Source organism: Mesoplodon densirostris, chromosome 11 (assembly GCF_025265405.1).
Source record: "Mesoplodon densirostris isolate mMesDen1 chromosome 11, mMesDen1 primary haplotype, whole genome shotgun sequence".
NCBI lineage: Eukaryota > Metazoa > Chordata > Mammalia > Artiodactyla > Ziphiidae > Mesoplodon > Mesoplodon densirostris.
The window spans coordinates 5585692-5600868 of record NC_082671.1 but is presented as its reverse complement, the minus strand read 5'-3'; the positions used below and the strand labels follow the sequence as shown (position 1 = coordinate 5600868).

Sequence of the window (15177 nt, the reverse complement as noted above, 5' to 3'; positions counted from 1 at the left end):
AACCACACAAGCCCCATTTCAATCCTTGGGCAATTCACTCATTCATCCATCTAGGCATCCATCCACGCCTCCATCCGTCTGTCCATCCATCCCTCCCTCCATCCATCCCTCCATCCATCTATCCAGCCAGCCAGCCAGCAAATACTGACTAGTGCTCATTTTGCGCTCAGCCTTCATCTTGGGGCATCTAAAATATATTTTTATTTGAGTAACTAATAGCCCAGGACAACTTCTTCAATGCACTGGAGAGGTGCTGGAGTTATGGAAGACCTAGGGAGTTATGGGGAAAATTCTAGGGTTTTCTCTGCCACTGATTCCCGGGGCAAGTCACCCTGCCTTTCTGAGCTTTGCCCCCAGCATAGGAACATCCATCGTATTTTCCCTGCCCACTCAAGGGTTGCTGTAAAAATCAGAAGACATGCTTCAGATGAAAGCTCTTGGAAAGTATAAAGCAGGGATAAGATACTTAATGCTGTTTTTAATCCTTCACCTCTTATAGTTAATCTGGAGCTGTGCTCATGCGGGAAGCCCCACCATAAAGTTAACAACCAATAAATATAATTTTTGAGCCTCTGCTGTGTGCTGGGTACTGTGATAGGCTGCAGAGACAAAAGATACAGTCTCTGCCGTCAGCACCTCACCCTCTGCTGAGGGAGCCAGCACAGAAGCAGTGCATTACACCCAGTGATGGGGCTATAACGGAGAAAGGATCCACGTGCTCTCAGAGCATCAGGAGAGACTTCCTGGAGGAGGTGTTATGAAGGACGCATATTGACTACACTCTGGCTTTACAAATTATAGTCGTGCACCTGTGCTCGCCGGGGGAGACTTGGAGGACTCTCTCTCTCTCTGATGCTCTGGGGAGGCTGGGTCCCTCCTCATGACCCAGATGGCCTGTAACCTGAGGTGCCTTGCAGCTTCTCTGCTGCTGACACTCTACCTTCCCCTCTCCCAGGATCCTCAAGGAGCAAGAAGACACAGTGAGGGAAGACACCATTCAGATTGACCGCCCCGCCAAGAAGAAAGCCTGCTGCGGCTGATACAGGCCCCCTAGGACTCCCACCCAGGCCTGAGGCCACAGGGCCTACCCTGCCTCCTGCACAGATGCCCTCACCAAGGCCCACCCATACCTTTATCCTTGTCAGCGATGTCCCCCACCCCAAAGGAAGGAAAACACACCCCGTCAGGAAAGCTGCTCTTGGAGCATCTTGGGGTCTTTCTCCCCCTTCTCTGTCTAGACCCAGTTGCCTATCCCTTTCTTTTTTCTCCCCCCGGCTTGGTTTCCTGGGGAAACAACAGATGGGCTTTTCCAGAAAAGCCACCACGTGCCTTTCCCACCTCCCTTCTCACCCCCTGCCCTTAGGAGCCTTGGCACTAAGGTTGCCATGGCAACTGAGCAAGGCAGACTTGCTGCTTCCTGTAGGCCAAAGACACAGCACTGGGGCAGCTGGTCTGGCCTTGGAGCCTGCTCTCTGGATGGCAGTGGGATACCCTTGGCATGTGCTTCGTGGACGTTGAGATGCCCGTGGGTGTTGAGAAAAGCACACTGGGGTACCTGCATCCTGTCCCACCCTCTCCCCCTCACGGGTCCTGCTCCTTCCCAAGCTTCTGGGCCCCTCCTCTCTCAGCAGCCACCATGCCTCCAGTAGTTGACCCCTTGCGTTCTCTGGAGCCATGCCTTCCAAAAACCACAGCCTTTGCTCCCCGCCGCCCACCCAGACCCCTGACGCCAAGGTGGAGCGTGGGCGATAAATGTACGCCTGGGGTCAGGGAGTGGGCTTACTAACTGCTTAACTTTGACTAGGAGATGAAAAGAAAACCAGGGCAACAAAACCATCTGTTGCTAAACAGAGAGGCCACGTCTGAGGGTATAAATAAGTATATATAGCTATGTAAAAGCCATTTTCTAAATGTTTCTCAAAATAGCTCTTCAAAATTTGTACATGATGATTAACAGGGTAGATTGACAGGCAGGCAGGGAGGCCCAACACCAGGTCCGTAGTTACTGATTTCACTTTATGTTACTTTTTTCTAGAAGGCTCTATTTTTTTTTTAAAGTGTGGCTGTGATGTTGACATTTTGCTGGGGTCTGAGTGTGAACAGAGGGTAGCTGTCGGCCTTGGCACCCCTGTGAGGGCCCCGGCACAGGGCACTTGGATGGAGGGGACTGATCTGGGCCTGTGTGTGGGCCCGTCCGCTAGGTGGTGAGGTCCCAACCCCTGGCAGCGCTCCAGCGTCACTGGCTGGTGTCCAGGGGGTTGGCGAGGGCACTCTTGCCCTGGCTGGGAGTTTGGATGCAATGATCATAAATATCACTGCCTGTGACCATCCTAGGGCTAGACCCAGGCCCCCCATAGGAAATTGGGTGACGTCCATGTGTGGTGGGGCATGCAGGAAGGAAGGGAGCAGAAAGTATCCACGGGCCTCCAAGAAGATGATTCAAGACACCTGCACAGAGCCAGCCGGACCGTGGGGCGGGAGGGAAAGCCACCGGCCAGAGCTCCCAAGGGTATTCCTGTGGCCTCTTTCCCAAACCAGCCTCAGGGTCAGAGCCCATGGGCCACAAGCAAGCGCCAGCCGCCATGTGCAGACTTTCTCTCTCGTCCAGCCTTTGTAGGCCCCTGGGAGCCCACAGAGGTGGGGGACAAAAGCCAGCACCAAGCACCTGGAGGTGCCCAGGATCTTGGGCAAGCCTGCTCCCTCCCGGGCCCCCATCGCATCAGTAAAATAAGGAGTGGGCAATTTGATGCTTCAGGTTCTTCCTGCTCGGAGGGCTTGTGTTCACTGTCTAACTTATGCTGGCCCCCAGTCCAGGTGTGAAGGGACCCCACAGGAAGCTTCTTTCCCTAAGAGAGGGCGCTGCTGATGGTCTCACTCGTGGGATGGGTCACCCAGAAGTGGCCCTGCAATGTCTGTGTGTGTGCACGTGCAGGGCAGGTAGAAGAGAGGGGACAGCATGGAGAAAGTGAACAAGCTCTCCCGCTTCTGACAAAAAACAGAGATGTCAACGGGACTCATGGGCCCAGCAGGCTGTAGCCGGGGCTCCCCAAGCCCACAGGTGCCTTCATCCCCAGACACTAGTCCCTGGTTTGGGTTTCGAGCAGGGTGGGATGACCCTAGTGCCTGGCCTTCCAGCATGTTGGGTAAATCCCCACGAACCCTCAAAGATCCAGGCAGAAAGAGGGGCAGGAAGGGTCGTTAGGCCTCTGCTGCTTCCTTCTCTAGCCCCACCTGAAAAAAAATGGCAGAGGGGACCTCAGAGAGACTCTCAGAAGTTCTGTGTCCCTGGGTCTCAGGTGCCCCTTCCCTCCCTATTCCTTTGAAGCAACCCCAGTGGCCGCCAGCCCGGCCCAGAGCCTAGCACAGTGGGTCAGAAAAGCCTCCTAGCTCCAACCCCTTGCTGCTGGAATGACCCTGAGCAAGTCACTTAAGCAGGTTTCCTGTCTGTCTGTAGACGGGAGGTTTCCACGTCTACCTCACAGGGATGTTTAGGTATCACGGGAGGCAGTGCATGTGAAGTGCCCAGAACACATAGGTGCTGATAAGTAGGGGCTACAGTCATGGTCAAGGTCGAGTTTCTGCCCAGACCCCTTGCCTTGCCTCAGTTTCAGATTTAGCAGCAGCTAACACTAAGGGTCCTCCTGTAACTGGGAACTGCAGGGACACCACCTCGTTTGTGTGCCTGCTTGTTCAGCCCATTCCCCCAGCTTCTGAGCTTGTGTCCGGCGTTGCCTCTTGGCCCTGCCCGTCTTTGTCCTGCGGGTTTCCTGGTTTTCCAGTCGGGCCCACGTCCCACCACTCTCCCTCCCTGCCGTGGTTCTCCCGGACTCAGCCCGTTCCCAGTGCTTACCCAGGGATGCCCTGTGCTTGTCGGCATCCCTGGCCCCATGCTCGCTCCCTGATTCCAATTCCTCGGGCTTCTCCCAGGTCTGCAGCTGCCTTCACCCTGAGTGGCCACCACGAGCTCCATCACCAAACCAACAGCCCTGTCGCTTTGCTCCTTGTCCCACACGTATTTCCCCTCACAGCCCCTCTGGGGTCTCTTCTGTTCCTCTGTGATACCCTGACTTTCTCCCACCTCTCCCCGCCCTGTACTCTTTCCCCAGTGTCCATACCTCTGCCCAATCTTGGAGTCCCCTCCCCCTTCTCTCCCCCAGGCCCACAGGTGGCGTCTGCAGCCTCCATCCTAAATGGCTCAACCCTTTGTCTCTGTCATGAGTGGTCACTACTCCAAAGGGTCTTAAACCAATTTCAGCCAAGGTGTTAATGTCAGTGGTGTTCAGGGCCATATTTATACCTTAACAAAGAACTCTAAAGGAGACAAAACTTTAATAGATAAATCCTTAGTGCTAGACGATTAAGCACCATAGTGAGTCATGGGGCTCAAATATTTAGGACAGAGCTGCTTCTGCTGTGCTCCTCTTAAAGGTCTCAGTTTGCTTCATGTACTTGGGGCTCTATTTCTAAGTTCTTATATATATATATATTTTTTTCTTTTCTTTTTGCGGTATGTGGGCCTCTCACTGTTGTGGCCTCTCCCGTTGTGGAGCACAGGCTCCGGATGCGCAGGCCCAGCGGCCATGGCTCACGGGCCCAGCCGCTCCGCGGCATATGGGATCCTCCCAGACCGGGGCACGAACCCGTATCCCCTGCATCGGCAGGCGGACTCTTAACCACTGCGCCACCAGGGAGGCCCCTAAGTTCTTATATATTTAAAAAAATTTTATTGGAGTACAGTTGATTTAAAATGTTGTGTTAGTTTCTGTTATACAGCAAAGTGAATCAGTTATACATATACATATATCCACTTTTTTTTAGGTTATTTTCCCATATAGGTCTTTACAGAGTACTGAGTGAGTTCCTTGTGCTATACAGTAGGTTCTTAGTAGTTATCTATTTTATATATAGTAGTGTGTATATGTCAATCCCAGTCTCCTGATTTATCCCTCCCTTGGTAACCATAAGTTTGTTTTCTACATCTGTGACTCCTTGGTAACCATAAGTTTGTTTTCTACATCTGTGACTCCTTGGTAACCATAAGTTTGTGTTCTACATCTGTGACTTCTATTTCTGTTTTGGAAGTAAGTTCATTTGTACTCTTTTTTTCAGAATCCACATATAAGCGATAGTATATGATATCTGTCTTTCTCTGTCTGACTTACTTCACTCGTATGTTTATAGTTGTTATCTCTTCTTGATGAATTGACCCTTTATCATCATAAAGTGTGCTTCTTTGTCTTTAGTCACAATTTTTGTCTTAAAGTCTATTTTGTCTGATGTTAGTACAGCCACTCTAGCTCTTTTGGTTGATACATCTTCCAAATGATAAATCTTCTCTACCCTTTTACCTTCAGCCTATTTGTGCCTTTGAATCTAAAGTGGTTCTCTTGTAGACAGCATGTAGTTGGATCATGTTTTTAAATCTTTTCTTCCAGTCTCTGTTTTTTAATTGGAAAGTTTAATCTGTTTATATTTAATGTGATGAGTAAAGTATGATTTGTGTCAGCCATTTTGCTATTTCTTTTCTGTATTTTATATGTCCTTTCGGTTCCTCTATTCCTCCACTACTGCCTTCTTTTGTTGTTTGTATTAGTTATTTTCTACTGTACAACTGTAATTCTCTTGTAATTTTATTTACTATGTATAATTTATTTGTTTTCTTGGTGGTTGCCCTGGGGGGGTCACCATTAATATCTCAATTTACAACATTTTGGATTTATAATGACTTAATTCCAATAGTATAAAAAATTTGTTCCTGTATAATTTCTATTCCCCCTTCCCCTGTTATTATTATAAATTACATCTTTATACATTTTATGCCCATCAACATAGATTTGTATTTATTGCTTTATGCAGTTGTCTTTTAAGTCAGTAGAAAGGAGTTACAAACAAAAAATACATTTATATCATCCTAATTTATTTATGTAATTTTACCAGTGCTCTTTATTTTTTTCATGTTGATTGAAGTTGCTATTTAGTGTCCTTTTATTTCAATAGTATTTCTTGTAGGGCAGGTCTGCTAGAGACAAACTCTCTCAATTTTGTTTTGTTTATCTGGAAATGTCTTAATTTATCCTTTAGTTTTGAAAGATAGTTTTACCAGATATAGAACTTTTGACTGACAGGGTTTCTTCCCCCCCCACCCCATCAGTACTTTGACTTTACCATCCCACTGTTTCTGGCCTCCATGGTTTCTAATGAGAAATCATCTGTTCATCTTATTGAGGATCCTTTGTATGTGATGAGTTGCTTCTTTCTTGCTGCTTTCAAAGTTCTTTGTCTTTGTCGTTCAATGGTTTGATTTTTATGTGTCTAACAATAGATCCCTTTGAGTTTATCCTACTTGCAGTTCACTGAGCTTCTTGGGTGTAGAAATTAATGGCTTTCATCAGATTTGGGGGGGGGGGTTGGTTATTATTTCTTTAAATATTATTTTTGTTTCTCTCTCCCTTTCCCTTCCTTATAGAACCTGATTGTGCATATGTTGGCATGCTTGATGGTGTCCCACAGGTTTCTGAGGCTCTGTTCATTTTTCTTTCTTTCTTTCTTTTTTATTTGTGTTCCTCAGACTGGATAATCTCAATTGCCATATCTTCAAGCTCACTAATTCTTTCTTCTGCCTGCTCAGATATGCTGTTGGGACCCTCTAGTGAATTTTTCATTGTACTTCTAGTGAATTTTATTATTGTACTTATCAACTCCACAATTTCTGTTTGATTCTTTTTGATAATTTCTCTCTCTTTATTGATATTCTCTATTTGGTGAGACATTGTTCTCACACTTTCCTTTAGTTATTTAGACATGGTTTCCTTTAGGTCTTTGAACATATTTTAAATAGCTGGATTTAAAGTTTCAAAGACCTCACACTGGTAGCCATCTGCCCTGTGCACAAATCAAGCTCTGCTTGCCATCCCTGCTTTCTTTCTCCCACTTCACACAATGTAGCCAGGACTCTGGTCTCATTCCATAGCCCCATCCCAAACCTCCTCCACAAAGTCTTACTTCTCTTCTAGATTGGAGGAGGGACCTTAAAATCAGAAGTTGTTTAGATCTGAGAAACCCTCCCCTCCACCTTGAGCTTTTGGCTGCCCTGCTGGAGATGAGCTGCTCAAGGAGGTGTCCAGTTCCCTGGGGAAGTGAAGGGAGGCCAGAAATCCTCACACAGTGTTCCCCCTCCTGCCAGGAATCCAGACATTCCACAAAGCTTCACTCACAAGGGATAGGTGTGGGAAGACTGCAAATCAGAAGCTTATTTAAAAAGCAGTTTAGGGCTTCCCTGGTGGTGCAGTGGTTGAGAGTCTGCCTGCCGATGCAGGGACGTGGGTTTTTGCCCTGGTCTGGGAAGATCCCACATGCCGCAGAGCGGCTGGGCCCGTGAGCCATGGCCGCTGAGCCTGCGTGTCCAGAGCCTGTGCTCCGCAACGGGAGAGGGCACAACAGTGAGAGGCCTGCATACCGCAAAAAAAAAAAAAAAAAAAGGCAGTTTAATTACTTCAAAATAATGAAATCACAGTATATAAGCATACAAAAACCAAGGCTTAGCTGTCCTGTTGCTGACTGGCCCTAGGTTTCCTGCTATTTCTCCTCTCATCATTCTGGGGAACAGAAAGTGGCTCTACAAATTCCAACAAATTCAGGCAAAATCCGTAGTCATTAATTATTCCCTCCCTCCTTATCCTGGGGTGTGTGTTGGTGGGGTGAGGATGATGATGGTTGGCAGGATACAGGAGCTTTCTAAACCTCCCCACTTCCTAACTATTAACGTTTCTATTAATAGACATGCTAATTAGCAGCAGCAGCAGTAACAAAGAACATCATAACTCTACCCTTCACACAAATAGGGCACATAATCGAAGTGCCCTGTTTAGGAAGGACCCTGCTAGAAATCATGGGGGTTGGGAAGCCGAATGGTGCTTGGCAGAGGACCTGAGATCAATGTGGAAACCGTGGAGCACTCGTGAGGCTGGGCCATTTATCATCCTTGGGCAGGACTGGGTCAGGTCGAGGGACTGATCCCCTCCAAGGGCTGGGGTTTTATCAGGGCCTGGGCTCTGATCCAGAAGTGGTCAATGCAGGCCCTTGTCACAGCACTGGGAGATTCCACTCCCCCAAAATAAGGACTCCTAGGTCCAGTGAGGCCTGTGCTATCATAACGATTATGACTGCATGCATCTGACCTATAAAAATAAATACTACACATAAAAACACTGCACTACTAAGCAAAAATGCCCAAAGAACATGGAGAGAGAGGATGGAATCTTTTTTGACTCAAAAAGAAGAATTAAAACGTGTGGTGCTCAAGGGGCATAAGAATGAGTTTGGGTCATGTGACTATGGAAGTGGGGTTCAATGAGCAGGTCACGGGCAGAGGGTTGGGGTGATCCAACATCCAGTCCATGGGTTGTCGGGCCGTTCTGTAAAGTTTGGGTGTGGGGTTTATCTATACACAGTGTCCACGGGCTGCTCCCCTGAGGGCACGAACATTCACCTCTGTCACCTCATTTTGGGCAGTGTCTGGCCAGCAGTGTTTGCCTAAAGGTCCAGTTAAGAGCAGAGCATCTTGTGTCGAGAGCAAGGCCCACCGCTTGGTGGGTCACTCCGCTGGACACCTGGACCCCTGTGGCCTAGTAGACCCATGGGGTTTTCCCGCTGCCTCCGATGAGGAGCTGCTTCCGGCTTTAACACAAAGTGCTGAGTGTCGTTCCAGCTGCTGCGGTTTGATTGCCTTTCAGACACTGTGAGGCCCATCAAAGCCTCTGTCTCATCACCCTAAAGCTGCCCCGGCTCCCGCTGGTAGCTCGACAGCTCAATCTGACTTGGGCTCCGTGCCTCTGAGCATTAAAAGATACTTCCCTGCCCAGCCCTCTTCTTTCCTGGTGTGGAACCAGCCACCTTCACCCAGGCGGTGCATCTCCCAAAGGCTTTCTCTAGCCCCTAAAGACCTGTGCAGAATGAGAACCTACATCTTGATTCTCTGAGCCCCAGCTTCCCAGGCTGTAAAAGAGTTCTCTCTGCCCGACTACCCTCACCAGGCGTGTGCAGGTCAAATGAGAACCTTGGGGGCAGGGCTTAGTCAACTGAAAAGCTCTAGGCAGACTAGTTATCACATCTGTCTCCCGTGAAGAGACCAGAGCAAAACACAAGAGGCAAGAGAGAAAATCCCTCAAGTGTTGGTACTGGGAGAAGCTGGGGTCTCACGCAAGATCATTTCCCATTTCCCTAGGCTAATAAAACAAGGATAATCTGCATTCCTCCAAGCTAGACACTTGGTCTAAGAACGCTCTGTATCTTCCCCCTCTGCGTTGAAGGTGGACAGGGGGCCCGGCATCCAGGCTCCAGGCTCCCCCTGGCAGGGTTCAGGTCTGATTCACTTTTGTATGTACTAGGGCCTGGCACGTAACAGACTCCGGAAGGGTGGATGGGCGGATTTAAGACTTTAGCTACCACACTCCTAATCGAACCATCTTTATTTACCCTCATGGTTTAGGAAACACTTTCACTTTGTGATGAGGCACAAGTTCTGGCCTTGGAGGGCAGTGAGTGAGGGCTGCACACACTGCTGTGAATGTACTTAATGCCTCTGAATTGTACATTTTTAAATGGTTAAAATTGTAAATGTAGGCTATGTCCATTTTCCCACAATACATTTTCTGAACAACCTCTTTCACAAACGTTTATGTTCCATGAATGAGTGAAGGATGGATCCTCTTCAGTGCCTCCACTGAGGCTCTAAAACACCCGATGTTTGTCTTGGGCTGTGTCAGCAGATGAGGGAGCAGGAAAGGAAGACCGGCTTGCTGACAGCCCTTGAGCTTCAGGGCACTGAGGGGAGGAAACACCTGGAAACCCACAACTAAAAAACACCGTGACAACGACCCCAGGGTCCTCTCCCTGCAGGGCCCCGAGGGAACTCCCCCAGCCCAGTCTGCCGGCCTTGCTGCCCCTGCCCACCTGGGCACACCCGTCTCTTTAGGAGTTGGGCGCCTCTCCCTGGAGACAAGCTCCTGGGGATGAGGGGACCTCCATACACTGAAGGCCAACGGTAAGCATAGCCTGACCCCAGAGTAGGGGCCAGAGTGGGTTGAATGACAACAAAATTGAATGACAGAGTCTTGTCATTCCTGGAATTTTGTTGCATTGGAAAACAGGCATTCCTACAACAGGAAATATGTTCATTGAGCGCCCAGAAATATTTTGGTTTTGCAGAGATGTATGGGGTAAGTTTATGGGAAGGAGACTAGGCACCGGTACAGAAGCACTGGGCTGGGGGAGGGATCTGAGTACCATCTTCAGGGGTAAGGGGCGGACTCTGGCATCATGCCAAGAGGACAAGCGTAGAACTAGTCAACGCAGAGGACGGGGCTTTCGCGTCATCCCAGGGAAGTTTACCCAGTGACTGCTGTCCAGCAAAGGAGCAGGAGGCCTCGTGAGGTACTGAGCTCTCCGACACTAGAGGCATTCAAGCAGATGTTGAGGTTCTGCTTTGAGGAATGCAGGTGAGAAACTAGATACCATGAGTTGCTAGGCCCTCACCTCCAGCCCACTGACCCCAAGAGTCTAGGATTCTTCTGAGCTGAGATCGAAGTGAGAGTATGTAGTATAAGTGTGTGACAGGGAGTCAGGATGGGTTAAACCAGGAGGCTCCCCTGGCCCAGGAGAACGTTGGGCCAGTTCACATCTCGAGTTCAGTTTCCCACGACCCCTCTCCCTTCCCCCCCCCAGCCTGTGTTGCCCTCCCCCAGTCAGCGGGGAAAGCACCTGCCTAAAAGCGCCACAGAGAGCGGCGCTCCTACAGCTTCCCTGGCGCGGGGAGAGGTGCTGGATCCTCGCCAGCGTCCTGCCAGCTCCTCCACGGTGGCAAGTGAAATTACCAGCTTCATACTGCAGATCTATTTAAATCAGCCTTTCACGTCTGATGGATTTAAAAATATGCTAGAAGTCAGCATCTTGAATACAAGAAACACAAACAAGCAGATGAGGCTGCGTTTTCCTTCCTCTGTGCCAGCCCCGCCCTCTTTCCTTCCTCCCCCTCTCCTGCACCCTCCCAGAGCAGTTTTCATTCATGAGGCCCATTTCCCCCCTCCCCACCCCTTCCCGTCTCTCAATGGCATGGAAGTCTGCAGCCTGAGCGGTGGCTCGGCGCCCCTGGGGTCTGGGTTCCCTCCTCAGCTCATAGGAGACAAGGGAGACCACCCCGTGGGCATGCGGGGCGGCCTCATGCCCAGCTCAATCCCTGCCTGGCCACGGGGTCATCTGCATTGGCCGTTGTGTGCAAATGCAGTGCCAGGCTGACCCCAGAGCTGGGCTCACCAAGCCCCCTCCTGTCCCAGATGAGGAGACTGCAGCCCACTTCCCTGGCGGTCACGGCCAGCCTCCCCAGATCTCCGCATTCTGTTTTCTAGGAAGGCTGTTTGCTCTCTCCAGAGCCCCACAGCTCCCGGTAAGCCACCTGTGAACACCTCACAGGCCGCTGTCACAGCAGGGGTCACGGTCTGTGCCCAGATATTCTGGAGCCTCGGCCCACTTTGGTTGATCTAACCCAATTTTCTCCTGCTGTAATTTAAGCCATGTTCCCTCTCATCTCTGAGCATCATCGCTTTGAGGCTTCATTAGCAGACCCCGCAGCACGTCCTCCATCTACAGGTAGGCGGCCAGGATTGCAGGGATTACAGTGGTAGGATCTGGAGAGCTGCTTTCCCAGAAACGACCCACCTACCGCTCCGCCCCAGTTGCACAGGGAAGGTGAGGCTTCCAACTTGAGGTTCTCAGCTTTGGATGCCCATTGAATCACCTGGGGAGTTTTTCTTTATTTTTACTATTTATTTATTTTTGTTTATTCTCCTTTTACTTGTTTTATTTATTCTGTTATTTTAAAAAGTAATTTTAAAATAATAATTTTTTTTTTCTTTTTGTGGTACGCGGGCCTCTCACTGTTGTGGCCTCTCCAGTTGTGGAGCACAGGCTCAGCGGCCATGGCTCACGGGCCCAGCCGCTCCACGGCATGTGAGATCTTCCCGGACCGGGGCACAAACCCATGTCCCCTGCATCGGCAGGCAGACTCTCAACGAGTGCGCCACCAGGGAAGCCCTAAAATAATAATTTTTTAAAATATAATATTGTGTTTCTTTTGGGGGGGGTATTGTTTGGTATCTGTTTAGTGTTTGAAAGTGTTCCTTTAATTTTGTTATTTTACAGATAATACACTGGTGGATTATTTCTTTCAACACACTTGGTTGGTAACTACGAAGAAAAACAATAACACCAATCCTTGTATTATTGGACTCCCCCCACAAGAAATTCTTATTTAATTAGAAGTTAAAAGACCTTTTAAAAAATTGTTGAGGGCTTCCCTGGTGGCGCAGTGGTTGAGAGTCCGCCTGCCGATGCAGGGGACACGGGTTCGTGCCCTGGTCTGGGAGGATCCCACATGCCGCGGAGCAGCTGGTCCCGTGAGCCGTGGCCGCTGAGCCTGTGGGTCCGGAGCCTGTGCTCCGCAATGGGAGAGGCCACAACAGTGAGAGGCCCACGTACCGCAAAAAAAAAAAAAAAAAAAAAAAAAATTGTTGACTGTTACCAATATTAACAATGGCATATGGAGTAATAGAAAGTGAAAAACCCACCTGTGTGCGAACGTGTCCTCAGATCCGCTGTCTCGGGCCTCTGTGTCTGCACCCACAATCCTCCCTCTGTCTGGATTCCTTCAAGAGCATTTCAAAGGTTTGTCTCTGTCCACACAGCTGGTCATGAGCGAAGCAGACGGTCTAACAGGGTTCTGAGACCTCCCCAGTACTGCAGACCCTCTAATTACCAGGTCTGGACAGCTGTCAGTGTAGGTGATCCCTACACGCAGGGGGAGAGTCGGGGCTCAGGGGCTGCACCCATCATCCTATATCTGTTGGTTTATAGCACATACCCGAGCGCACATGCACACACACACAAACACACGAATCCACACACACGCCACCTATTCCAATTCCATCCCTGACTCCCTTCCCAATCGTTCTACTATTACAGACCAACCCTTCTTGGCCTCCCTAATCAATCAAAATTGACCAGAGGCCAGAGAGGAAATTCAGGCAAGGCTTTATTGGGGCCCCTGCTGGGGGAGTGCGAACAAACAACAGGTTCCCTTGCTTGCTCTCTCCCCGGTTGGGGGCAAGCCTGTTTCTTATATGGGATGAGGGCAGGGGTGTGTCCAGGGGGCAGGCCAGAGGGGTGGCTTACGTGTTTTGCCCACCCCTTAGGTGGTGGTGTGTGCAGGGGTCATGCGCAGTCCCCTGCTTTTGCTCCAGGCTCTTCAAAAGTGGCAGTTGGGTTTTTTGGTCTCTTTGTATCTTTTGGTCCAGAATTTGCCCCAGCTGAGCATGCACTGGTTATTTTTAGTCCCGTACAGTTTCTTTGTATTTTGTTGCTTAAGGAGAGATATGTCCAGGTGTAAGCGTTGCAGCAAAGGGTACAAGGTCCCAGCAAAGGGTCCCAGGTCCCAGCCTGTCTCACTACCATGATGGTGTGTATAAAGAATGTCACCTGCCATCTCAGTGAACAAAAGCTGTTGCAGCCATAAAGCTATCAGCCACTGCAGCCCAACTGAGGGGATCTCAGGATGGAGGAAAACAGGACACTGGCCTTAGATAGTTAACTTACATGTCAAAGGAATGATTTCAGTGAGCCCAGACTCTTGCATCTTCCCATAGATAGAAAAGCACTAAATTCATCAACTTGAGATGTCTGGTTTTGTTTCTTCTTCTTTTTTTTTTTTTTTTTTTTTTTAGTTAGCAGTAATCTTTTGATGTTCCAGTACCTGGTTTGGGGGGTTGTTTTGCAAAAATTCTTATATATCCTAGCTTCTCCCCTACCTCTTTGGAGTGGTCCCTCAGAGCCATCTGAGAGGCTGTCTCCTGGGCTTCAGTCCTCAGTAAGTCTGCCGAATAAAACATAATTCTCAACTCTTAGGTTGTGCTTTTTTTTTTTTTTTCAGTTGACAATGGCTTGAACTACTTTCCATGAAACTTTGCATACATGCCATCCTGCCAAGCAATATGCTACCCAGGGGCTCAGAGCCAGTGAAGGAGCTACCAGCAAAGAGAGGGCTGGAAGTGGGAGAGTCTGTGCAGACGCTGGCGGAGGGGAGAGGTGAGCAGGGTGAAGTTGCCCCTGGGCTTGCAGGGGGAGGATGGGTAGAGGCAGCCGGGTTTTAACACAGGATTTAATCAGGGTCTGAGGACTGAAGGATAAGGGGAAGCCCCAAGGCAAAGGTGGCAGGGGAGCAGCCCAGCTGTCAGGAAGAGGAAGCCATCTGGGGTCCAGCAGGGCTGGTGCAAGGCGCATGGGCTGAAGCAGAGCGAGGGAGGAGGGCTCTGGGGCGGGGGACGTAAGCAGAAGAGGCCGGAACTCAAGAGCCTCCCTGGACCAGAGGCTTTTAAATATCACCCTCCGGTGACAAGGAGTCAGTGGAGGGTTTCAGCAGGGGAGTGGCGCTCAGATTTGCCACTGTGGTCGAAGAGGGTGGAGTGGAAGGATGAAGGCAAGACTGGAGGCCGGAAGACAAGTTAGCATCTGTCACCCTGGTCCCGGAACACAACAGTGAGAGAGGCCAGGTGTGGTGAGGAGAGGGAAGGAAGGAAAATCTCAGAACCAACCAACCTCAGCTCTCGCCGTGGTCCACGTGTGTCCACTAGCCACCGTGCTGTCAGCCTTGGCCTTCCCAGGGTCCATGTGCATCTGGGCTCCCCAGTACGTCCCCGCCCCGTACTTTAAGTCATTAAATCTCTTGACGTTTCTCCAACTGAATCCAGAGAGCCTTAGCAAAGGGGATTTCTCAGAATGAAGTTGGGGCTTAGGGATTATACACTGCAGACCTCAAGCCAGAAAAATTAAATTGTGTATCATCTACTGCTTGGAATTCCCCAGGCCACAGTTCCCTCCACGATCACGAGTAAGCAAACCTAGCTGTGGTCTGTGGACTGGAAGAGAATTACAGAAAACCCACAAGTACCTGGCAGTTTGGAGTTTACAAGTCTCTCCTGTGACACCCTCTGTGGACTATTTTCTCTCTTTAGAAGCATGAGGAACTCCTCCAGAGCACGGCTGGGACTCATCCAACCCAGGACCTTAAGTCCAGGGCCAGGTCGCTGTGATCGCATCTACTGGTCATCTCTCCCAGGCCTCCCCTGATCC

At 49.7% G+C, this 15177-nt stretch overlaps 1 protein-coding gene across 1 annotated transcript in view; it reads left to right on the top strand.

Annotated features, from left to right (window-relative positions):
* The window catches only part of CRACR2A (calcium release activated channel regulator 2A), a 109340-nt gene extending 104913 nt beyond the window's left edge, over positions 1-4427 (top strand). Inside the window, exon 19 of the mRNA XM_060113714.1 lies at positions 956-4427. Coding sequence (XP_059969697.1) covers positions 956-1040 — 85 coding nt within the window. The 3' untranslated portion in view covers positions 1041-4427. The remainder of the gene's footprint in view (positions 1-955) is intronic.
* Positions 4428-15177: the final 10750 nt, after the last annotated feature.